General features: G+C 40.0%; 1 protein-coding gene across 1 annotated transcript in view; it reads right to left on the reverse strand.

Annotated features, from left to right (window-relative positions):
* The window catches only part of LOC109915025 (potassium voltage-gated channel subfamily H member 7), a 435,059-nt gene extending 434,810 nt beyond the window's left edge, over window positions 1-249 (reverse strand). The window contains exon 1 of the mRNA XM_048599219.1: window positions 174-249. Coding sequence (XP_048455176.1) covers window positions 174-249 — 76 coding nt within the window. The remainder of the gene's footprint in view (window positions 1-173) is intronic.
* Between the last annotated feature and the right edge of the window lie 24,857 nt (window positions 250-25,106).

Below are 25,106 nucleotides of genomic sequence, written 5' to 3' on the forward strand. Positions count from 1 at the left end.
ACACCTTTTGCAAACTAAAATAAAAATATACATTGGAATTGCAACCCCGCCTTTACATTCCTAATTAGATTGCCACAAAAACTAGAAGATCAATTGTGAAAGGGCAGTCCACCGCCACACATCCAGACTGACTAGACCTTGAAACGTGGCAGCAAGTGTATTTTTCTACTTACTTTGGCCCTCGAATTTCCGTATAATGGTCCCCAAAAAGGTATTTTGCGGCGCAACATGCCCCCTTCGCACAGGCATGTTTGATATGATGTGGTTGCTTTGCCCCGATTGAAAGAGCCTTTGCGATCCGTTCGGTCTATGCTCCTCTTAACAGCCACTCTGCCTCTCTCGGATCGTCCCTTTGTCATAAAAGCATCATCAACAACACAGTCTCTCTCCGCTTGGCAACAGCAGACCTTCCGCGAACATCCAGAACTCAGGGTCCCCCAGCAGACCCGAGCACCAGCGCGGAGAATGACAATGAACAATGCCCCGGTCCACCTTCTCGGAACAAAAGCATCGCAAATTTCCAAAGGATGTGTTTTCCTCAAAGCGCTAGGGTGCTGTTGAACGGAAGATATCAGCAGCTCTGAGAGCCCGGGTGACGCTCCCCTCGGCTCCACACGCAGCTCTGATTACCCGAGCGTGTCTGTACTCAACTGATCGCTGCCCATTCCACTTTATGTTAGAAATCAGGTTCACGAAACAGCACACGGGATTAAAAGGAAAGTCCTGTAGACAGCAAGAAGGGCGGAACATGCCCACTTATCCGATGTTCGCCAAGTCACTACAATTAGTTGTGAAAACAATCACTGCTCGAGAACCGCTGGTGGCTGTCCAAGGTACTGAAACACAACTCTAATTTAATTTGAAATGACGCAAGTGTTTCAGAAAAGTAAAACACAACCCGACACACACACACACAAACAGCCATTATCGAGCACCCTTAATAAACAGGTGCGATTAACAAGTAAACAGAATAAATGTCCTTAGATGCAGGCGTTTCTGAATGTGAAGCTTTATAACACATTAAGTCCCCAATAATAGGAGTGGAATTTTGCTCAGTTAAGAGCAAGAATTTTACAGCGTGATACAGAAATATTTATCCGGATGTTACAAAACTAATTTGATGTCAACCTAATTCCGCTTTTTAGATATATGTGCAAACCAATCTAACGTGAACCCGAATAAACAAAGGTTTTCTCAATTATATTTGAATGGCTTCTTCCATTCAGGCGATGAAAAGAACGGTAAACATTATTCAAAACTATGGAATGGTACTAAGTGCAGGTGACTGCAGATAGAAATGAAACGCCACCAGGGTGAAGAAAATAACTAATCTTGCGCTGTAAAAGGACTATGGTAACTTTAGCTCGCCAAAGACAGAGAAATGGTCTATAGTCACAAACAAATGCGAGTCAAATATTCCTACATTCAACAATTTAAGTTGAATTATCTGTCAGCGAATTCGGAAACCAACCCAGAATTGGATTCAGGATTTTTATGGGATAAAATAAACGTCTTGGCATGACAGTTCTCATATTGCTAACTGGAATGGGCATCATGGTAAATGTGGTATTGGTGTTGGTGATGTGAAACAGAAATTACAAAATAAGCTGAATGATGGAAGCAGAGGTCTGACTAGTGATAAAGTTGGTTTTTATGAGGTGGAATTGATGCAACAAAGGGTTCTGTGTACCAACTTTGAGTGGGAAATTTAGGTGAGACATATGAAGTGATTTCACAGTCCTGCAGTGGAGATTAAAGTCATCAAAGTAAAAATGATAGCAAAGCCAAGTGACAGGAATTAAGTTTTCTCAGTGTGTTTATACGTATTTATGAAGAGGGGGAGAAAGCGGAAGCACCAATCCTATAATTTTTGGCACTGGTGGTCTTATATTAGGGGTCAATGAAAAGCCCATCCTCAGAAGTTAAACGTGTGAAAGGGAGAGGGGAAAGACTTAAAAGTGACCTAAGCGGCAACCTTTTCATGCAGAGGGTGATGCGTCTATGGAATGAGCTGCCTGAGGAAGTTGTGGAGGCTGGTACAATTACAACATTTAATAGATATCTGGATGGTTGTATGAATAGGAAAGGTTTAGAGGGATACGGGCCAAATGCTGGCAAATGGAACTAGATTAATTTAGGATATTTGGTTGGCATGTTGGACTGAAAGGTCTGTTTCTGTGCTGTACAATTTTATAACTCTGTGAGTGGATAAGATCAAATTTCTGCTAGATTTGTCATGTCTGTTTTACATATAACCAGCTACAACTCCCCAACATTTTTTGTTTTAGTTGTTGATAGGATAGGGGGTGTCACTAGGGAAGTGCCAGTATTTATCTACCATTCCTAACTACCATAAAGAAGATGAAGTGATTTGCCTTCTTGCAGTGTTGCATTTCTTGTGGAGTTGGTCATCCCACAGTATTGTTAAGGACAACTTTGAAATTTTGGCCCAGTGCCTGCAAAGAAATAGCCACATGGTTCCAAGTAAGGATATTGTGATTTGGAGGGGAAATTACTGGTAGTATTCTTACTTTGGGCCTATACCATTTATCTTCTATGTGGTATTGAGCATGCATTGGGAGATGCTGTTGAAGGAGTCTGAATAGTGGTGAACACTTAACCAACTAATTAGAGCAGTCAGCTCCATTGATCCCTTTATCTTCAATGATGTCAGTGCACAGTATGAGTCCAATAGCAAAGGCTGCAGTGCTTGCAACCACATTCAGCCAGAAATATTAAAACAATACTCCAATGTGCCTCATTCCTGAGCTCATTACTGAGAAATCTAATACTTCATCCCACTAATCCATGGTATTCTATTTTTTCCCACCTATTCCTCTCCTTCAATATTATTTCTTTAAAGCTACAATAGCTATTGTTGTAACCTCACAGTTGGAAGGTTTCTTTTTCAATGATCCACTGCATATAAATATTTCACCTAAACACTTTCCTCCCTCTATTAATGATAAAATATTAACTGTTGAATCACTGCTCATTTGCAATTGTTTACATACTCTCTCTTTCAAAACACTTAAACATAAGAAGTCTTCCATTCAATTCCATCTTTGCCTTTTTGTGGAAAGATGTCCATTAGTTCAAGTCCCTCTCAAACATCCATTCTAATACTCTATGTAGATCTCACATCCTCTCAATCACAAGATCACCTATATTTACCTTCATAACACCATTTTTTTGAATTGTGCCTCAGATCATTTGCTGTTGAAGTCTTCATCTATGCTATTGTTAGTTTCAAATGAAACTATCTTAATGTTCTCTTAACAAGGCTTCCATCTTTCATAAACTTGAATTCATTCAAAATTCTGTACTTTTTATCCTAACCTGTACTGAGCTCCATTCACCATCACAACTTGCTGACCTTTGCTCCCATTCCATCTATAACACAACAATAGAATTTGAAACCTCACGTTCACGTCCCAGCGTGACCTCCTTTGAAATATCTACAATCCTGAAACCATTCAAGAACATTGCATACTTCCCTGGATTATTTTTCTTTAAACCTCATGATGGGGAAAAGTTAACTTATTTAGCTAAATTGCTGATACTTCAGATTATACTATTGGTATTGTTTCAATTTTGTGGTAATGTTAAATTCTGTCTGGTCACCCTGTCTTTGAAAGTGTAAGGCAATGTCAACCTACCACTAAATAAAATCTGTCAAAGAAACAACTCAGGTTGAAAAATTAGCAAACAATGAGACAAAGGATTTGTTTCTGGGCAGAGCACAATGGCTCAGTGGTTAGCACTGTTGTGTCACAGCGCCAGGGACCTGGGTTCAATTCCGCTCTCGGGTGACTGCCTGTGTGAAGTTTGCATATTCTCCCCGTGTCTGCATGGGTTTCTGCTGGGTGCTCCGGTTTCCTCCTACAGATGTGCAGGTTAGGTGGATTGGTCATGGTAAATTGCCTGTAAATCAGAGGTGCGTAAATTGGGTGGGTTAGGCATGGGAAATGCAACATTACAGGTAAAGGGTAAGGGGATGGGTCTGGGTGGGGTGCTCTTCAGAGCGGCAGTGTGGACTTGTTGCACTGAAAGCGTTGTTTCTACACTGTAGGGATTCTATGATTCTGGTCCATCAAACATGAAACCTTTATGTCACCTTTTGCTCTCATAAAACCCACTTTTTTTGACAAAGCTTCCAAACATACAACACGGAAACAGACTCTTTGGTCCAAATTGTCCATGCTGACCAGATATTCTAAATTAATTTAGTCCCATTTGCCAGTATTTGGCTCATATTCTTCTAATTGCCTCCCATTCATTACTCAGCCAGATGCCATTTAAATGTTGTAATTGTACCAGCCTCCACCATTTCCTCTGGCAGCTCATTCCATACATGCATCACGCTCTGCATGAAAAAGTTGCTCCATAGGTCATTTAAAACCTTTCCTCTCTCACCTTAAACCTATACCCTCTAGTTTTAGACTCCCCTACCTTCAGGAAAAGACATTGACTTTTCACCTTACTCATGCCCCTCATGATTTTATAAACATTTATAATGTTACCCCTCAGCCTCCAATGTTCTAGAGAAAAAAGCCCCAGCCTATTCAACCTCTTCCTATAACTCAAACTCTCTAACCTGGGGACATCCTTGTAAATCTTTTCTGAACCCTTTCCAGTTTCAACAACATCTTTCCTATAGCAGGGAGACCAAAATTGAATGCAGTATTCCAAAAGTAGCCTAACCAATGTCCTGTACAGCTGCAACATGACCTCCCAACTCCTATACTCAATGCTCAGACCAATAAAGGCAAACATGCTAAATGGCTTCTTCACTACCCTGTCTACCTGCTACCCTGCTTTCAAGGAACTATGATCCTGCACTCCAATGTGTCTTTGTTTCGCAACACTCCCTAGGACCCTACCATTAAGTGTATAAGTCCTGCCCTGATTTGTCCTACTAAAAACACAGCACCTCACATTTATTTAAGTTAAACTCTACCCGCCACACTTCGGCCCACCTGCCCATCTGATCAAGGTGTACACTAAGGTTACCTTATTTGCTGTCCACTACACCACCAATTTTGGTGTCATCTGCAAACTTACTAACCATTCCTCCCACAATCACATCAAAATCATTTATATAAATGACAAATACAGTGAACCCAGCACCGATTCTCGCAGCACACTTCTGCTCACAGGCCTCCAATCTGAAAAGCAACCCTCCACCGCTACCCTCTGCCTCTTACCTTTGAGCCAATTTTGTATCCAAATGACTAGCCCTCCATGGATTCCATGTGATTCAACCTTACTAACCAGTCTACCATGCAGAACCTTGTCAAATGCCATACTGAAGTCCATATAGACAAAGTCCATTGCTCAGTCTTCATCAATCTATAGTAATGTCTATTTTCTGTTCTTTGCCTCAGTGCAAATTGTTGGTATTTGAAATGAAATGAAATCATTTACAGTGCTCCTTATTTTTTTGCCAAATTACTTTGTGGTTCTAGCAAATGTTGAGATTGTGCTGCCTGAGTTCAAGTCCTAAATACATCGAGAATAACAATGGCCACAGTATTAACTTCTGGTACATCTCTTTGTGGCCTTCCACAATACATGCAATATCCACTCCTCTGTAACTCTTAGTTTTCTAATCAGCAGCTAGTACTGTATCCATGCTGCATACTTTATTTTATAACATACCTGAATTTTTCTACCAATCATCGTATCAAAAAACTTTAGCTAACACCCTTGTGTAAACAATATTTGCTGTATTCCCTTTATCCAACCAATTGTCTATTCAAAAACAACCTAATAAAACTTTAAATGCAACTTGCATTTGATAGATGTGTGCTACCTGTTAATAATTAGTCTTAGTAAAATACTTACTAATTTTATCTTAAAATAGATATTCTAAGACTTTGTATGGAACTGATGTTATATAGTTTCTGAACTGTCTTTGTGACCCTTCTTGAAAGATAGGGGATACATTGGCCACTGTTCAGTCCCATTGACAGATTTTGCATATTATATGTATTTTTTTTTAATTCTACAAATATCCCCAAATGATTTCATCACCTTATCAAGTATCCTTTAGTTTCTGTTTGTACTATCATTTTTAAGAACCAGCACAAAGAATTTATTTAATATTGCTACCATCCCTCATTTTCCACAATTGTAACTCCCATCTTCATTCTTGTGTAGTACTGCCCACTCTTTCACAGTTTTTATTGTTTTTTCATGCGCTCATCTAAGCAGTTATTTCCATTTAAATTATTGCTAACCTTTTCATATTTCTGTTTTCTAATCTTTTTCACCAGTCCATTATGCTGTGAATTGCCTACGGAAAAGTTGTTATTGTCTTTTGTTAATGGTTACTATCAATTATTACCAATTGTTATTGGTGAGTGGCTTGGAAGGGAATTCACAGGTAGTGGTGTTCCATGTGTCTGTTGTCCTTGTCCTTCTAGATAGTTGTGAATGTGGATTTGGAAATCGCTGTCTGAGGAAATTTGGTGAATTTCTTCAGTGCATCTTGTATTCACTTCTACTATGGAGCATCAATCATGCAGAGAATGGCTATTTTTGAATGTGATACCAATTAAGTGGGCTGCTTTCTCCTGGATGGTGTCAAGAGTCTTAAACATTGTTGGACCTCCATTCATTTAGACATGTGGGGAGTGTTCCATCACATTACTGACTTGTGCCTTGGAGATGTTTGACAGGCTTTGCGGAATCATGCAGTGAGTTACTCGCTGCAGGATTCCTAGCACCTGACCTGCTCTTGTAGCCATTGTATTTAAATGGTTAATCCAGTTCAGTTTTTTGATTCCTGATATCCCTCAGGATGCTGATAATGGGGGAATTCAGTGATGGTAACATCATTGAATATCAAGCAGTTTCTGTTGCATGAATGTTAATTGCCACTCATCAGTCTAAGCTGATTTGTCCAGATCTTGCTGCATCTGAACATGAACTGCTTTAGTATCTATGGGGTTGCAAATGGTGCTGAACATTGTGCAATCATCAGTAAACATCCCCACTTCTGACCTGCTGATGGAGGTAATGTCATTGATGAAGCACTGAACATAGTTGGGGCTAAGATACTACCCTGAGGAACTCCAACAGAGATAGAATCATAGAATCCCTACAGTGTGGAAGCAGGCCAATCAGCCCATCAATTCCACATCAATCCTCCTACAAGCACCCCTCCTAGACCCTGCCCCCTATCCCTGTATTTCCCTTGGCTAATCCACCTAGCCTGCACAATTCTGGTCTGTGTGGGCAATTTAGCATGGCCAATTCAACTAACAAAGATGGACACCTTTGGACTGTGAGAGGAAACCAGAGCACCTGGAGGAAACCCATGCAGACACAGGGAGAATGTGCAAACTCCATACAGACAGTCGCCTGAGGGTGGAATTGAACCCAAGTCCCTGGCAATGTGAGGCAACAGTGCCAACCACTGAGGTACTGTGCCACCCAATGTCCTGGAGCTAAAATGACTGACCTCCAACAACCATAACCATCCTTCTATGTGTCAGGTATGTCTCCAACCAGCAGAGGCTCGATCACCGGGGGCTAGGATAACAGATGAACGAGGCTGTAGGATAATAGGTGGATTTTTGGTTAGGGTCACAAGCTTTGGTGGGTGAGGTGTAAGTGTGGATGCTCGGGTGTTAGGTTAGATTGGGTTCAGTGCTTCAGTGTGGGAGACAGTTGGATGTCTACGCTGGTGTGGTGCATATTAGGGTGTTGGTGAGGGTCAGGTTAATTGTCTGTGGGATTGACGTGGTGTCAGGTGCCTTTGAGGGTGGTGGGGCATACAAGGGATCGGGGACAGCATTTGGGTGCCACTTGAGGTGTTGCTGCCTATGTGTCTGGAGAGGGGTAGTCAAATATTTTCAATGGGGAAGGCTTTGTGATAAGTGCTCATGGAGGGGGCAGTTGGACAGTCTACATATTGGGCTGGTGAGTCAAGAGTGAGTGCATAGGGTTATTGGTTTTATAGTTAACCAGGAGTGTGAGCAGGTTTTAATTCTACCATGTCATGGCTGACAGAGATAAGTAAGTCAAAAGCTTCTGAAGCCTCCAGCTCTAACTCTGAGTTGGGACCTTCTCAAAGGATTCCAGATACCATGTAATTTCCTATTGGAAGTTTCATTTTCCCTGATTTTTTTTTATTACACAGTCAGTGCTTTGGGAATTATGAGAAGTCTTGCAGTGCATCTTGCAGGGTACATCCAGTCTCTGACTCTCCAGGGATTCGAATATATGGGCCCAGAGACTTTTATTATAGATGAAAAGACCTCTCAATGTGAAGGTTTGTCAAATATTTGTTTAATTGTTTTGTGATCTACACTTCTCAGTGAAGTTGAACCTGTGCAGTATCAAAATAGAATAACGTGTGAAGTGCAAACAAATTAAGCATTTCAGGATTGCATCACTCCCAATTTTCATAAAAACTAAAAAAGGGGCTTTAGAAAAGTGGTTCTCAAGTTTGAGGATCATTTAAAATCCAAGGATAACACTTTACTTGTAAAGTTTGCGAGCTGTGAGGTTTCAATGTTGAAAATTAACAACACTATTAAATCACTTGGGTTCTGAAATGGTGTTACCAGATGTTACTCATTTGACTACGTTCATCCATGACAGTCATTCAGTGGTGGAATCATTACATGAAGTAATGATATTAGCCAGGCATTCAGGGAGGATTCAGCAATTCTCTACAATTTGCTGCTTCCCAAATTAGGCTCAGGAAGGCCTCCACAATATTCAGGGGCATGAAAGGCTTTTGCTCCTGCCATTATGATTCTGTTCTGATGGATTGTATGCCAACTTGTAAATAACAAAAATGAACAGAGCACAAATGATGGTAAGCAGTTTCAAGGCATACTGCAAATACTGCATGCATTCGGTTGACTTACAAGCTACATTTATCTGAATATTCTTTAAAAATCATTGCTACACTTACAGCCTGGTGAAAGCACTGCTTTTCACTAATGGATCCTTGGGAGTCTGGGACTTCTGCTCATTTGCTTTTTTATCGAACTAAATACTGATCTATGTTCCTGGTTTGAGAACTTTTCCATCTTTTGAGTGATCATCCACACCATTTATCCTCATTACAGTACCATTTGTAAAGCAGAAAGAGCAGAAATTAAAGTTATGCAGGCAAGTGTTTAAGCAGAAGAAGTGACAAATAGTTTAAAATGCCACCTTTTAACAATGTTGGTGCCTGTTTTGCAATCAATTACATTGCAATCAATTAAGTGATATAAGCTCTGAGGAAGGGTCATCAGAACTGAAACATTAATTTTGATTTCTCTTCACAAATGCTGCCAGCCCTGCTGAGCATTGCCAGCAACTTCTGTTTTTGTTCCTGATTTACAGCATTCTCAGTTCTTTTGGTTTTTAACTGATATAAGTGCCCTTTGAATGCCCTTAGCAAAGCTGATCACTGAGATGTACAAACGTCCCTTGAGTCAGGTGCACAATTTCAGGAAATGTATCATACAGCTTATTTTCTCAGCTGAGACATCATAGCACATCCACTGTTGTGTGAATGTGAAATTGGGATGGACAGCAGCTAAGTTCTGCTCAAATTCCTGCCTGCACCTACACAAATTAGAAAGTTTTCATGCAATCTCAAAGAAGAAATGTGAGACCACAGTTCCCAATAAATGTTTTGAATTGTATTTTTACTGAGAGTTTAAAATCTAAATATGTTTTTTGCCTCACCTCACACCTAAATTACCTCAAATGTTTTAAAATAGGCACAGCTCAAAATTATTTCTAGTCAATCGGTTTTTATATCAATGAAATGTTTCTGCCAATAAAATAGGCGAGATGCAATTAAAATTTTTTAATATTTAAATTCACTCCATGGATAACGGGGATGTGAAGCAGACCAGCAGTTTTTACCCATCCTATGTTGCCCTTAGATGTTGGCAGTGAACTGTCTTATTGAGCAATTGAAATTCATTTGTCGTAGGTTCATTCTCAATGCTGTTAGGGAGAGGTTTTCAGGATTTTGAAAAAGCAACAGTAAAGGAATATCAATATATTGCTGTAGTGATTAGAACCAGGTGGATCTTGTTGACTATGAGACCCTTGATTAGGGTTGTTAACCTGGGCCAATCAGGGAGCCCTGGCTGACCAATATAAACAAGTGATCATCACTATGGCTGATGAGAAGAAAGCACAGCAAACCTCCAAGAAGGATGCAAAGAAAATCATCAAGATGGCACCAGAGAAGGATGGCAAGAAGAGGAGAAGGTCCAGGAAAGAAAGTTACTCCATCTACATCTACAAAGTAATGAAGCAAGTACACCCTGATACCGGCATTTCCTCCAAGGTCATGAGCAGCATGATCTCGTTCATCAACAATATTTTCTAGTACATTGTGGGAGACACTTCCCACTAGGCCCATTACAACAAGTGCAGCATGTTCAGCTCCTGGGAGATCCAGACCACTGTACACCTGCTGCTGCCCAGGGAGGTGGCCAAGCATGTCATGTCGGAGCGTACAAAGGCAGTGACCAAGTACACCAGCTCAAAGTGAACCACATTTTTCTGAAAGATATAAACAGGGGAAGGAGCCCTCTTGTGGTGACGTGGTAGTGTCCCTACCCCTGGACTGAGAGACCCACCTGCTCCAGAAGTGTGTAAAAACATCTCTGAACACATTGATTAGGAAAAATAATTTAATTTAAAAAAACACAAAAGAAAAATATATAAAGAGGGAATTTAGAACCTCCTCAATTCAGGGGACTGACTCTGAGCTGGGTGGCCACAGCCAATGTATTGTGCACAAGTAAATAAAGGGTGTCTTGGTGCTGGGATACTAGCCTCTGTGTAGTTATTTCAATTTCCAAGCCAGGATGGTGATCGGCTTGGAGAGAAGCTTGCAGATGGTTTGTGTTTTGTTTGTTTTGCTCTTGGCTTTTTTGATGGAAGTGGACAAGAGTTTGGAAGGTGCTGCCTAAGGAGCCTTTGTGAGTTTCCGCAGTGCATCTTGTAGACGGTATCTACTGCTACTACTGTGCATCAGAGAGTTGACAGCTAGGCTGAACAGGCAGAAAAGAAGAGTTGAAAATTGGGGCCAATCAATCATGATTGTTCCCATTTCTTATGTTCCTGTGATAGGTCTCATAGGTATAAGAAACATCAGATGTGTGATGTTGAAGACTGACCCTTCTACTAACACCCAGCAGTTGCATATTCAAACAACACGACAACATTGCAAAGTGAAGTCTGTTATCTGTTGCTGTCTATTCTGCCAGTGCAATGCTAATTATTTTTCTTTTGTCTTTCCTCAGGACCTTGTCCATTCATGGACTCATTAAAGACAATTCAGGTGAGCACAATCCTCCAATTGAAACATTGTCATGTGCTCTATCACAGAACTTTGGCAGACCAGCTAGATCAGTTTGCAAGTTAAAGGAAAGAACAAAAAAAAAGAACTTGCATTTATACAATGTCTTTAATGACTTAGGACATTCCATTGTGCTTTTCAGAATATCAAGTATTTTTAAAATGTAGCTCATATTGTAAAACATGGTATTCAGTATCCAATTTATGTTCAACAACCTCCACACCAATGAGATAATAAACAGTTAAGCTGCTTTCAAGATATTGATTGAAGGATGACTGTTAACTAGGACACAAAGAATGTTATCCAATTCTTGAATTTTAATGTACGTTCTTCAACAGCAATCTGAAACAGCAGGTGGGGCTTTCAGTTTATCGCTTCTTCTAAAAGGTAACACCTCTAGCAGTGCCGAACTCCAATACTACATTGAAGTGGTAGCTTAGGTACTGTGCTCAAGTCTGTGGAATGGGTCTTGAACTCATGACATCTGACTCAAGTGGCACAAGTATTACTGAGTCATACCAAACACCTGTCATACTCTCAGCATGAGTGAGGAAAGGTAGGGAGTAATGGAAAGGACAGTCAAAGAGACAGTTCACCAGAAACCCAGCTTGAGGAAACACAGATCTCCCGAATTCAGGGTTCCAACCTACAAAACAAAATTCCTTTCCAGATGCATGCAATATGATGCGGGAGAAAACCTAGCATGAATTTATAGTACCATTTATGAAAGTTTAGAGAAGTCCCCATTCAGCCAATTTAGCATTCTATTCAATGGCTTCAGTATTCTACTGTCCAGCATTAAGCGTGTCCATTGACACAGTCAGATTTTCACATCAGGTGTCTGTGTTGCCAGCTTTTCATCTTGGTAATAGTTCAAATTGCTGTTATTCAGTCCTACAGCTCTAACAACCTTGGAGAGCCTTAAAGACACCTCTGATTTCCTGAAGTCGACTCCCTCACAGATATGTATGACTGATGAGTCATAGCCCTGAGGGAATGGCAAAGGCGCAATAGGAGTGGTAAATCTAGCCATGTCCTAGGATATCAGCACGCCTGTTCCATTTGCACACCCTCAATAGATATCTGGCGTAATGCCAACTGGATAGTTTGTCTAAATTATTCATGTAATACTCTAGGTGCTACAGTCAGCAGCTGGGCTCTTTATGGCCTCAGTTCTCATTTTTCACTAGATATCTCAGTTAAATGGCAATAACATTTCACCAGATATCCTGAAGCCAGGATATCCTGAGAAAGCACCTAATAGAAATCACAACATCATAAGTGAACAGAATTTTGCAAAGAAATGTTTTTAGGACATGGATTCAAATTCCATCACAGCAGCAAGTGGAGTTTGAACTCAATCAATAAGTCTGATTTGAACTGTCAGTGATAATGGCCATGATAACTGTTATTGATTGTTGTAAAGTCCCCATCTAGATCACACATTCCGTTTAGGGAAGTAAATCTGCCTTTCATACCTAAGATAGAGACAGAGTGGATGTTGGGAAGATGCTTCCATTGGTAGATTGGTAGGAGAGACTAGGACCCGAGGGCACCGCCTTAGAGTAAAGGGAAGACCTTTTAAAATGGAGACAAGGAGAAACTTCTTCAGCCAAAGAGTGATGAATCTATGGAATTCACTGCCACAGAAGGCTGTGGAGGCCAGGTCATTGAGTACATTCAAGACTGAGATAGATAGGTTCTTGATTATCATGAAGATCAAGGGTTACAGGGAGAAAGCGGGAGGATGGGGTTGAGGAACTTATCAGCCATGATTGAATGGCAGAGCAGACTCAATGGGCCAATTGGCCTAATTTCTGCTCCTATGTCTTATGGACTTATGATCTAATCTGGCCTACATGTGATTCTGCACACAGCTCAATGTGGAATTTCCTTCACTGCCCTCTTAAAATGTTTAGCAATCAAGACCAATTACGGATGGGCAATGTCAGGCTCCTATTTATAGACTACAGCTCTGCCATCAACACCATAATTCCAAACAAACTCATCTCTAATCTTCAAACCTTGGTCTTTGCTCCCCCTTCTGCAACTGGATCTTCCACAGCCTGACCCATAGACTGCAATCAGTAAAGGTAGGCAACAGTACCTTGTCCACCACAATCCTCAAGGCCAGTGCCCTGCAAGGCTACGTACTCAACCCCCTGCTATACTCCTTATACACTCATGACTGTGTGGCCAAATTCGGTCCCAACCCCATTTGCTGACAACACCACCACTGTAGGTCGGATCTTAAACAACGACGAGACATAATGCAGGAAAGAGATTGAGTGCTTAGCAGCATGTGTAAAGACAACAATCTCTCCCTCAATGTCCGCAAAATGAAAGAGCTTTAGGAAGTGGAGTGGAGGGCACACCCCTGTCTGCATCAATAGTGTTGACGTGGAGATGATTGAAAGCATCTAGTTTCTGGGAGTGATGATCACCAACAAGCTGTCCTGATCTACCCATGTTGATGCGATGGTCAGGAAAGCAAAACAATTTCTCTGCTTGCTCAGGAGGCTATGGAAATCTGGCATGTCCACAAGGACTCTTAATAATTTTTATAGATGCATTGTAGGAAGCATCCTATCTGGATGCATTATTACATGGTTTGGCAATTGCTCTTCCCAACACCACTACAAACTATAGACAGTTGTGAACACATCCCAGTCCACACAAACCAGCCTTCCATTCATTGACTCCATCTATACTTCCAATCGCCTGGGGAAAGAAACCAACGTAACCAAAGACCCCTCCAACCTCAGTTATGCTCTCTTCCACCCCCTTCCATCAGGCAGAAGATATACAAGTTTGAATAAACTTTAGAAGAGATTCAAGAACACGTTCTCCCACACTGTTATTAGGCTTTGGAACGGACCTGTCAAATGTTAATGTTGATCTCTCTCTCTGCACCTTCCCTGTGGTTGTAACACTGTATTGACTATAGCTCTGCCCTCAACACCATAATTCCAAACAAACTCATCTCTAAACTTCAAAAATTGGTCTCGGCTCCCCCTTCTGTAACTGGATCGTCAACTGCCTGACTCATAGACCGTAATCTGTTCTACCCTGATGCGCTTTGCAAGGTACAATCTGCCTGTATAGTATGCAAAACAACACGTTTCACTGTATCTTGGTACATGTGGCAATAATAAATCAAACAATAAATGTTGCCCTTGCCATTAATGTCCATATCACATTAAAGAATATAAATATTTTTAAATTACAGCACAAAAGAAGGCCATTTAGTCTATTTTGTCTATATTGACTGTTTGAAGAAGCATCCAACCAGCCCATTCTCCTGCACTTTGTATATACTATTATAACTGTCTTCTCTCAAGTTTTCATTTAATTATTTTTTTGAGAGTTGTTGAATCAGCTTTCAGACACTACATTCTAGGTCATTCTCATTTCCCATCATTAATAAAAAGAAATTGAAAAATGAAACTCCAGGTACATAAATGTGTGAAATATTATTTTAAGGCTATAATAGTTTTAGCCATTAAATAATTCACTTGTACTAATTTTGAAATTTTATTTCCAGTATGATTTCATAGAGTCTACTATGTCAGAAGTTTTTTTTTATTAAATGATAAATGCTCAGTATTCTTTGGTGCAGAATTGAAGAACTGGTAAAGGAGGTAATAAAGTTTTCATTTAGATACAGAGTTGTATTGTAGACTGCTTGAGAGGAACAGGTCAACTGAAATGCTTTGCAGTTAACTCATTCCTGCCATTTTTGCGTCTTGCACTGAACCTTCCTTAGATTTGACTGGATATTCCTTAGATGATGCGTGATCCAATTAGTGTTTCTCTCCTATGTGCAAACCTCTTTAGTTTATGAGATTTCACAAACTGCCACATGTGAGACTGTTTTTGGGGTTTCACTGAAGCATTACTCAGATCGAGGCAAATGCCTAACATTGCTTCAGGAGCTGAAGTGTGCATAATGGTTATCCAAGTGATTTTGTCACTCTACTTATATCTTATTTCTGTAAGTGTGTTTGGGTTGTGGAGGAATGTCATAAGCAATGTTTGTTGGGGTAACCCTTTAAAATTTCACGATTTGTGAAATAGTGGGTCCAAGGAATGATGTGGTTGAAGGTGCAGAACAAGGGAATCATGACAGATGTCTGGAAAGCTACAGTACTCTTGTGTGTTATTTAATGGGCAGCAGCATATTGATGGAATAAAGTCCTTTCCAATTAATGAATTATCAATCTGGTGTTATTGGTGCCATTACATTCTTTTGGGAAACTAGCAACTGTGGTATAACTAAAGGTTTCTCTTTCTGTCACCATCATTCAAGAAAGTACATAATGGTCGCCGCAAACGATCATTAGATGATCTACTTGATACTGACACAACACTGCTAGAAATTACCCAATGTTATTCTGGAAAGCAGCAAAGGAAAAAGCAGTGATTAGTTTCACTGCCACAGGCAAAGCATGATGATATGGCCCAGCAGGCAGTAAGTCTATTTTCTGGACATTTCAGAAATCCATGACAAGATGTCTGGAGAAACATAGTCTGCACTGTTCCTCAGGCAATTCCAAATAAAGTGATTTTAAGCTGGTAACCCCCATGGGCAAAATAATTCCTTTCTTCAAGCAGTCCTGCTGATGCTTGTGTTTTGATTGCCAGTGACTCTTGTTTCTCTTCCTCCATTTTGTGCATTCTCAGAATAGCATCCATTAAGTGCTGTGTGTGTACTGAGGGAGTAAAGCAAAGTAATCTTGAAAGCAAACACTTGTAAACAAGCCTGCAAAATGTTACAGCAAACAGATACCTGTGATGCATCAGGATCGTGCTGGTCTTCAGAGGAATATGATTTGCAGGGATTCATAAAGTTCCTACCTTTTTTGAACTGAAGTCTTGGATGCTTAAAATAATTACTTAGATGTTAAAGGGATGGTCATCAGAAACCAAACAAATATAGGACTGGAAGCCTGTCCATTAAGTTTTAACTTTGCTCCTGCCCCATTGGTACAGCACAAGGGAAAGTTAGATTACTCCACCATTTAATTAGAGGACAGCTAATCAGAACTTCAGTTCCATTGCCTTGCCTTTGTTCCATACCCTTTGATACCATTATGTAAATAGAAATCTTATGAGGTCAAGCCTGAAAATGTAAATATTTATATGAAAAAATCACCTCTTCATCTCATTCTGAAGTAGTCCAGATCAAATTTTAAGACTAAACCTTCTTCTTCTGGTTTACTCACCAGAACAACCACAACTTATGTGCATGTAATTCCTTTAACATAATGAAGTGCCTTTAACAGAGGCACTTCACAGGAGCATTATAAGACAAATGACACTGAACCACAAGAGGAGATATTAGGTCAGGTCACCAAAAGTTCAACTGAAAAGGAAAGTTTTAAAAAGCGTCATGAAGGATAAAAGTGAGGTGGAGAGGTGTAGCATGGAAATTCCACTGCTAATGACCTAGGCAATTGTAGGTGCATCACCAATGGTGGAGCATTTATGGTTGGCAATTCACATCGTGTCAGCACGAGAGGAGTGCAGATACCTCAAAGGCTTTGAAGTTAGGAGAGATAAAAGTGATAGTGAGGGGAAGTCCTGGGAGGGATTCAAAAACAAGGATGAGAACTTAAGAATTAAGATGATATTTGATGCGGAGAGGAAGCAATTTCCGGTTTCTGCATTATCAGATTGTGTTATTATTTAAATAGCTCACTTAGGTCAATGTCAATCCTGGAAATTCAATGAATACAAATTATGCTCTGGAACCAACACAGACAATGCTGGTGAAACTCAGAAAATCTAGCAGCATTTGTTGAGAGAGAAGTCGAGTTAATGTTTCAAGTCCAGTGTAACTCTTCTTCAATTTTTCACAACATTCACGAGGCAAAGGACGGAGGATCTGCCTCCTGATCAACACGTCTTGGTGCTTGAACTTGATGACCCTATTGAGTCACTGCTCCCCAGGGCTAGAATAGCCAATGATGAAATCCTTACCACCTGCCGCGGGGGTTTACTTCTGCTATCCTGACAGCAGTTTACATCCCAACCCATAGCGAAGTGAAGAGCATACGTGACGAAATATGCATTGTTATAAATGGCCTGGAGCTTGAATACTCCGAGGCCTTGTTCAACAAGCAGGCCAACCTCAAGAGTATGCTACCAACACATTTCCTGTCCCACCAGAGGCTCAAAAATCCTGGACCATTGCTACACAACCAGTAAAGACAGATACCACACCGTTCCCCACCATTCTGGTAAATCAAGCCATAACAGAAAGGTATACAGTGTTGGTCTGAGATAACGGATGAGCTTCAACGAGACTGCTTGGAGTCGGTGGACAGGTCCATATTCAAGAACTCAATGGCCAACATAAATGTGTATGCAACTACAATCACACAGACTTCATTGGTAAGTGTGTAGAGGACTGCACGCCAAACAAGTTAATCCGGGTGTTCCTCAACCAGAAACCATGGATGAATCGAATGATCCACTCCATACTGAAATCCAAGTCTGAGGCATTTGATTCAGGTGACCCTGAACTATACAGGAAATGCCAAGGCATTAGGGATGCCAACAGACAATAGCAGATTAAAATAGAGTCCCAGACTAACCACACAAACGTGCTGGAATGGGCTATGAATTGGAGTTGCATAGTATTGTTGACAACAATGCACATTCCCCAATGAGCTCAATGCATTCTATGCTCATTTTGAAATGAAATTATGTCACCTCCTTAACCTCTCAATACTATGATGTGCTTCAAGATGACCACTATCATCCTGGTACCAAAAGAAAAATCAGGCAATGTGCCTTAATGACTGCCATCCAATGGCTCTGACATCCATCATTATGAAGTGCTTTGACATGTTGGTAATTACAGAATCATAGATACCCTACAGTATGGAAGCAGGCCATTCGGCCCATCAAGTCCACACCAACCTTCCAAAGAGCATCCCACCTGATTCATCTCCCTATCCTATCCCTGTAATCCTGCATTGCCCATGGCTAATCAAATAAGCCTACACGTCTCTGGACACTATGGGCAAGTTAGCATGGTCAATCTACCTAACCTGCACATCTTTGAAGTCTGGGAGGAAACTGAAGCACCTGGAGGAAACCCATGCAGACATTGGCATACATCCACTCCAGCCTCCCAGATTGCCTTAATCAACTACAATTTGCCTAGTGTCACAATTGGTCCTTGGCAGACCTACACTCATCCTTGGCCCTACACTCATCCCTGGAACATCTGGATAACAAGGACACCTATGACAGATTCTTATTTATTGACTTTAGCTTCACCTTCAACACCATAATCCCAATAAAACTCATTCCCAAACTCCGAGACCTAGGACTCTGCTCCCTCCTCTGCATCTGGACCCTCAATTTCATGACCCACAGAACACAATCAGTAAGAATAGGTGACAACACCTTCTCCACAATACTCCTCAACACCAATGCCTCACCAGGCTGCATACTCAGCCCCTTACTATACTCCTTGTGTAGTTTTGACTATATGGCCAAATTCTGTTGTAACTCCATTTACAAGTTTGCTGTTGATGCTATCATAACGGGTCAGATGTAAAACAATAACAAGCCAGAGTACAGTAAAGAGATAGAAAGCTTAATGGCATGGTGTAAAGATAACAGTCTCTCCCTCAGTGTCAGCAAAATAAAGGAGCTGGTCATTGACTTCAGGAAATGGAGTGGAGGACAAACACTGTTTGTACCAATGGTGTTGAATTAGAGATTGTTTTTTCTTTATTCATTAATGGGATGAAGTCGTTGCTGGCTAGGCAGCATTTATTGCCCATCCCCAATTGCCCAGAGGGCATTTCAGAGTCAACCACTTGCTGTGGGTCTGGAGTCACATGTAGGTCAAACCAGGTAAGGATGGCAGTTTCCTTCCCCAAAGGACATTAGTGAACCAGGTGTGTTTTTCCAACAATCGACAATGGATCCACCGTCATCATTAGACTCTTAGTTCCAGATTTGTATTAAATTCAAATTCCACCATCTGCCATGGTGCGATTTGAACTCTGGGTCTCTGGATTAATACTCTAGTGATGATACCACTAGGTCATCGCCTCCCCTGATATTCAAGAGTTTCAAGTACCTAGGGATAAAGATCATCAACAATCTGCCTTGGTCCACCCATGTTCATGCAAACCAGCCATCCTTCTATTGACTCAGTCTATACTTCCTATTGCCTCGGGAAAGCAGCCAGTATAATCAAAGAACCGTCCCACCCCACGTATACTCTCTTCCAACCTCTTCCATCAAGCAAAAGATATAAAAGTTTGCGAACATGTACCAACAGATTTTACAACAGCTTCTTCTCTGCTGTTATCAGACTTATGAACAGACCTCTCATATATTAGAGTTGATCTTTCTCTGTACCTTCTCTGTAGCGGTGACACTATATTCTGCATTCTGTTCTATTACCATGATATAGTTATGTAAGGCATGATTTGTCTGGTTAGCACACAATACAATACTTTTCACAGTATCTCAGAATACGTGACAATGATAAATAAATCAAACCATTCTCTGCAACAAAAACAAAAGGTTTTTTTTCTTATTTACAGCATCCGCAGTTCTTTCGGCGAATCATTCTCCGTATTTGTTTCAGATTTTCAGCATCCACTGTTTTTTTTTTATTTGAAGGTTCTTTTGTATCTGTGCTATGTCTCTCCCAAGGCCAATATATAAAATTCTGAGATTCAATGCTCAAAACTGAACACAATATTCCAGACTGAGTCTGAAAATAACCCTGCTGAACTCAAATATCTTATTGTCCCTTCTGAATTTCAAGTTCCTTGTGATAAATGTCAACATTAGCCTTTTGATGGCATCTTGTATATACATTAGTTTTTAGCAGTGTGTGCACACGAACACATAAACCTCTTTGCGCTTCTACACCTTCTGTTTTTTCTACATTAAGAATAAATTCCAAGTTGGCCTTCCCAAAATCAATGTTGAAGATTTAACAATTTGCCCAATTAATTGGATCAGTTATAGATTTGCTCACTTACTTAAACTCTCAATGACCCTTTGCAACATACTACTCCAATCCACACAAATGACAATACCTCTTCACTCATTTATATGTGTAAACTTGAACATACATCAGTATATTCTTACAAGTTATTAATATGTGTGGTGAAAAATTGAGACTGTAGTACAAATCACTGGGATGCACCTCTTGCCTCATCTTGCCAAACAGAGAACAAAACTCTTATACAAACACAGAAAATGCTGGTGAAACTCGGCAGGTTTGTCAGCATCTGTGGGAAGAAAGCAGAGTTAATGTTTCAAGTCTGGTGTCTCTTCATCATAACAAATATCTTATAACAAATCTCTTATCCCGAGTCTCTGTCTCTAACCTCCCAAGAAAATGTTGATCCATGTCACAAGATTACTTCCAATTTCATGTGTTTTCATTTTTTAAATAATCTCCTGTCTGGAACTTTTATCAAATGCCTTTTGAAAGTCCACAAGAGAAAACAGAAATGGGGATGTCCCTATCTACCAAACACAAAAGTTGGCTATATTGGCCAGATATAACCTAACAACTGCAAATAGACTCATACAAATTTACAGAATAAAAGGAGGCCATTAAGCCCTACATGTCTGTGCTGGTCAACAAAGATCTGACTGATATAATTCCATTTTCAGTCATGATCCTTTGTTCTGGAAGTTGTAACAATGCTAGTGGGTATCTAAATACTGCTTTATTGTTACATAAGCTTCTGAAACAATCACCCTTTCAGAGGTGCGTTCCAGACTCCAACAATCACCTGGCTGAAAACAATTCTCCTCAACTCCTCAAATCCGTACTAATTCTCTTCAGACAGATGCTCAGTAACAGTAGTGTGTACTACCCACAAAAATGCACCACAAAAATTCACCAAAGATCCTTAGACAGTACCTTTCAAACCCATGAACAGATTCAACTAAAATCACCACGGCAACAGAGACATGGGAACACTACAATCCGCAGGTTCCCCTCCAAACCACTCACTATTCTGTGTTGGAAATATATCAATGGTCTTTCACTGTTGCTGAGTCAAAATCCTGGAATTTCCTTCCTAATAGCATTGTGTGCTTATGTACAGCACGTGGACTGCAGTGGTTCAAGAAGGCAGTTCACCATCACCCTCTCAAGGGCAACTGGGGATGGGTAATAAATGCTGGTACAGCCAGCGATGCCTATGCCCCATGAGTGAATAAAAGAGTTAATATTTCTGGTAATTACAACTTCTGTATTAGTTAGGATTCAAAAGGAATAAAATTTCACCCTAATTTTGGCTAGCAAAATTATTGGCGTACTAACATTAACTAACCAATTACAGTTCAATAATACATTTTTCAAATCATTGATTGTTCACCCTAATAAAAACCTTTTATGTATGCTCAAAGAAGCATAGATTTGCGTATGGATAACCAAGTGTAAAACTGCAGTTATTACTCCAAACTTTAAGAATAAAAATTGATCTGCACATTCATCTTAATGCCTGCAGCAGTTTTATGATATTGCAGATTGTGCTCCAATGTTTCTTCCATCATCACTGAAATCTTCTCAACATATTGATGCATTTGATATTGTTACTGAATCTGTATATTAAAGGTAGTTTAAAGGTATGCAAATCATTTAGAGAGTCAATCCAAATCCCTTTGCCTGCCATTTCATGAGTATTGTGCTTATGAATGCTTATTGCAACATCAGAGGATGATAGCTTTGTATAGGTAGCAGACCGCGTAGCATCACACATAGTGTACAGTACAGTAACAAGCTTTGGCCTATCTGGCCTATCCCATATAGCCTCTTCCCAGCCTCAATTTCCTTTTAAGTACATATATGTTGTTTGCCTCAATTAGTCTTTGTGGTAGGGGATTCCACATTCTGATCACTTTCTGGTTATAGAAATTTCTCCTAAATTGCCTATTAAATTTATTAGAAACTGTCTTGTATTTTTGGTTTCTTGCTTTGCATACTCCACAAATGGAAACATCTTCTCTATTTCTACAATATGAAACCCTTCATAATCTTAAAGGCTTTTATCAGACTTGACAACAATGAAAATTGCTTGCAGTAGTTTTACTGCACTATCTAGAGCAAAGGGTCATAAGAAAGACTCAGAAAAACACACATGCATTTTCAACTTAGCCACCTAGTCTGGACTTCAGGAACAATTCTTCATTGGCTATTGTTGTGCTTAGAAAAACAATGAACCAGTGCTACTCTTGCAAGGTAACAGTAACTTTCTTTTATATGACATGTTTATGTATAAAGCCTTTTATATACTTCATAGGAGTGTTATCAAACACAACAGGAAGACAGGAGATTTTAGGGATGACAATCAAATTTTTGTCAAAAAAGCAAGCCTTGAGGAACACCTAAGAGGAGGAAGAAAAAGTAGGAAGGAGAAGAGTTTTCAGAGGTGTGTTCCAGAATTTTGACTGATGAAAGCATGGCAACCAATGATGGAGCAATTATAATGCAGAGAGCCAGGAGAAAAAGTGCAGAAATTTCAAAGGCTTCTAAAATGTAAGGGGTTATAGAAAGAAGGAAAGGCATGACTGTAGAGCTATTTGAAAACTGGAATAAGAACTTAAAAATTGAGCTGCGGCTTTATTAGGAGAAAATGTGGGTCAGTGAAAGGAGGGGTGATGGGTGAATGAGACTTAATGAAAGATGGAATTTGTCCACCTGAGCTTCACTTGACTTCAAGTTTGCTGAAGGAAATTAGAACAGGCTTTGGAGAGGAACCAATCACAACTTTAACAGAGTCAGAAACATATTCATGTATTTCCTGCATAAAATATTTTAATTTACCAGAATTCAGTACTTTCAGAAATCACTGAAAAATCCTGAGTGAAGCCCATTACCTAGTCCTGACCTTTACCAACTAAATTTTCTGCTTGGAATGCCAAAAATGGTTCCCAAGAATACTGCACATTGTGTGCAGGCTGACCTACATTTGTACACATTGCACTCATTTTATATTCAAAGAATGGTCACCACGCAAAGCAGTTGGTACCCAATTATTTCAAAGTGTCTAAATCTTAACATACCATGAGGATATTATCTTTGTATGTGTGAAATAGCTCGTCTGGAAGTTACTATGTCACATGCATAGGAAAAGATAATGGGCAGAATTCAATTATCACTGTTTTTGGAATTGCACTAGTGTCATAAGCTGTGCTTCAATGTACTGAGCACTGGTGTGCTGCGAAAGGCCTATTTATGCCACACTGTTATTTGTGTCAACATCTTAGAACACTTATCAAGTACATTAAACAAGAAAATCTCATTAAAATGCATTGAAACATTGCACAGAGCTCTGCAAAAAACAAAAAGGAGCAAGGACCAAAGTGCAAACATAGTCTTTAGAAGGAAAAGTAAAAAAGTTTTTTCAAAGTTTGTCAAACAACAAGTGAATTTCTTTAAGGAGATTGCTAAAGGAGAATGATGTGAACATATAACTAGACATAGTTAATGTATTGGCATAAACCATTCATTAAAAGATAAAGGAAAAATGATGACATCAGAAGGGATCAGAAAATCAGTCTGAACAGCAGCCTATTTCATCAGTTCAGACCAATATGAGAAAAATGACCTATTCTTACTCTCTAATATTAAATATAACCATGACAACTTACTCATTCCGTCTCCAACATGCTGGGAGGCAAATAATCAAAATCTACTCTGAATGAATAATTTTCACCACAGTGAGAATCAGAGACAGGACTTCATCATCCATCTGAATTACCGGTCAATGGAAGGGAAGTATTCTTTTCCCACCAAGTTATGACCCTTAGGACACCTTAAATGGAAATCAGATCCAGTTAAACAGGGGTATCTGGAATTGTGAAAGAAAATGTGCAACAAATGAGAAACTGGCTGAAATGGAACCTTGATAGGAATGTTGTGAAATAACATGTTGACACATGGGAGACATTTTTCCAAATAAGGGGAGGTGTGTTTGGCTGTATGCAGACAATTTAATCCCTTAAGATCCCTTGGAAGTGATGCTCAGTCAGGATCATGACACCATCTCATCCTTATTTGTGCACACAAGCAGACATGAAAGTGAATGAGGTTAGTGTGTAACTGTTGGGCAAGGCTTTAAATTTAGTGATAAGTAATGATGTTCTGTTTTACTTAAGGATTATTGATTTGAAAAAGGGTGGACCTACTTCTTGAGCTGGGTGGAAATCATCAGGGCCACAGGTGTTAGTGCAGCATGGGAAGCGATGCTTCAATGAAACTGACAGGCTAGGATGCCTCTTAATAAGTAACATTGAAAAGGTGCAGTTATAGCTACTGTTCATAGCATTCCTTTTCAGAAAGTGCTTTCATTATTGACAGGTAATTGTTAACTTTCTGAAAATCACAGTACATGTCCTGTACAACACTGACCTTGAGCTACAGTTCCCTGTTATCAACCTTCACTCTGGCATGGCAGAATCTTATGTAGCTTGACATTGCATGTCTGATAACCAGCAAGAGAATTAGTAACACCAATAGCATTAGCAGCAGCAGGAACAACAGTAATACTCCATCCCCTTCCACATACATTCCTCAGGGCATAGGGAATGGACAGAAAGATCCGGCTTTCAGAAGGTGAAACCCCAAAGTGTATGTCTATAACCAGTGGATCTATTCACTTGACAAACAGAAGCACGAGTGCTTCATCAAACACACATCTTCACAACAGGTTGTTGCTGACATATGTAGCCTCATTGGACAAGATTTCCTTGCCAGTGGACCTGGTGA

Source organism: Rhincodon typus, chromosome 7, assembly GCF_021869965.1.
Source record: "Rhincodon typus isolate 14 chromosome 7, sRhiTyp1.1, whole genome shotgun sequence".
In the NCBI taxonomy this organism is placed as follows: domain Eukaryota; kingdom Metazoa; phylum Chordata; class Chondrichthyes; order Orectolobiformes; family Rhincodontidae; genus Rhincodon; species Rhincodon typus.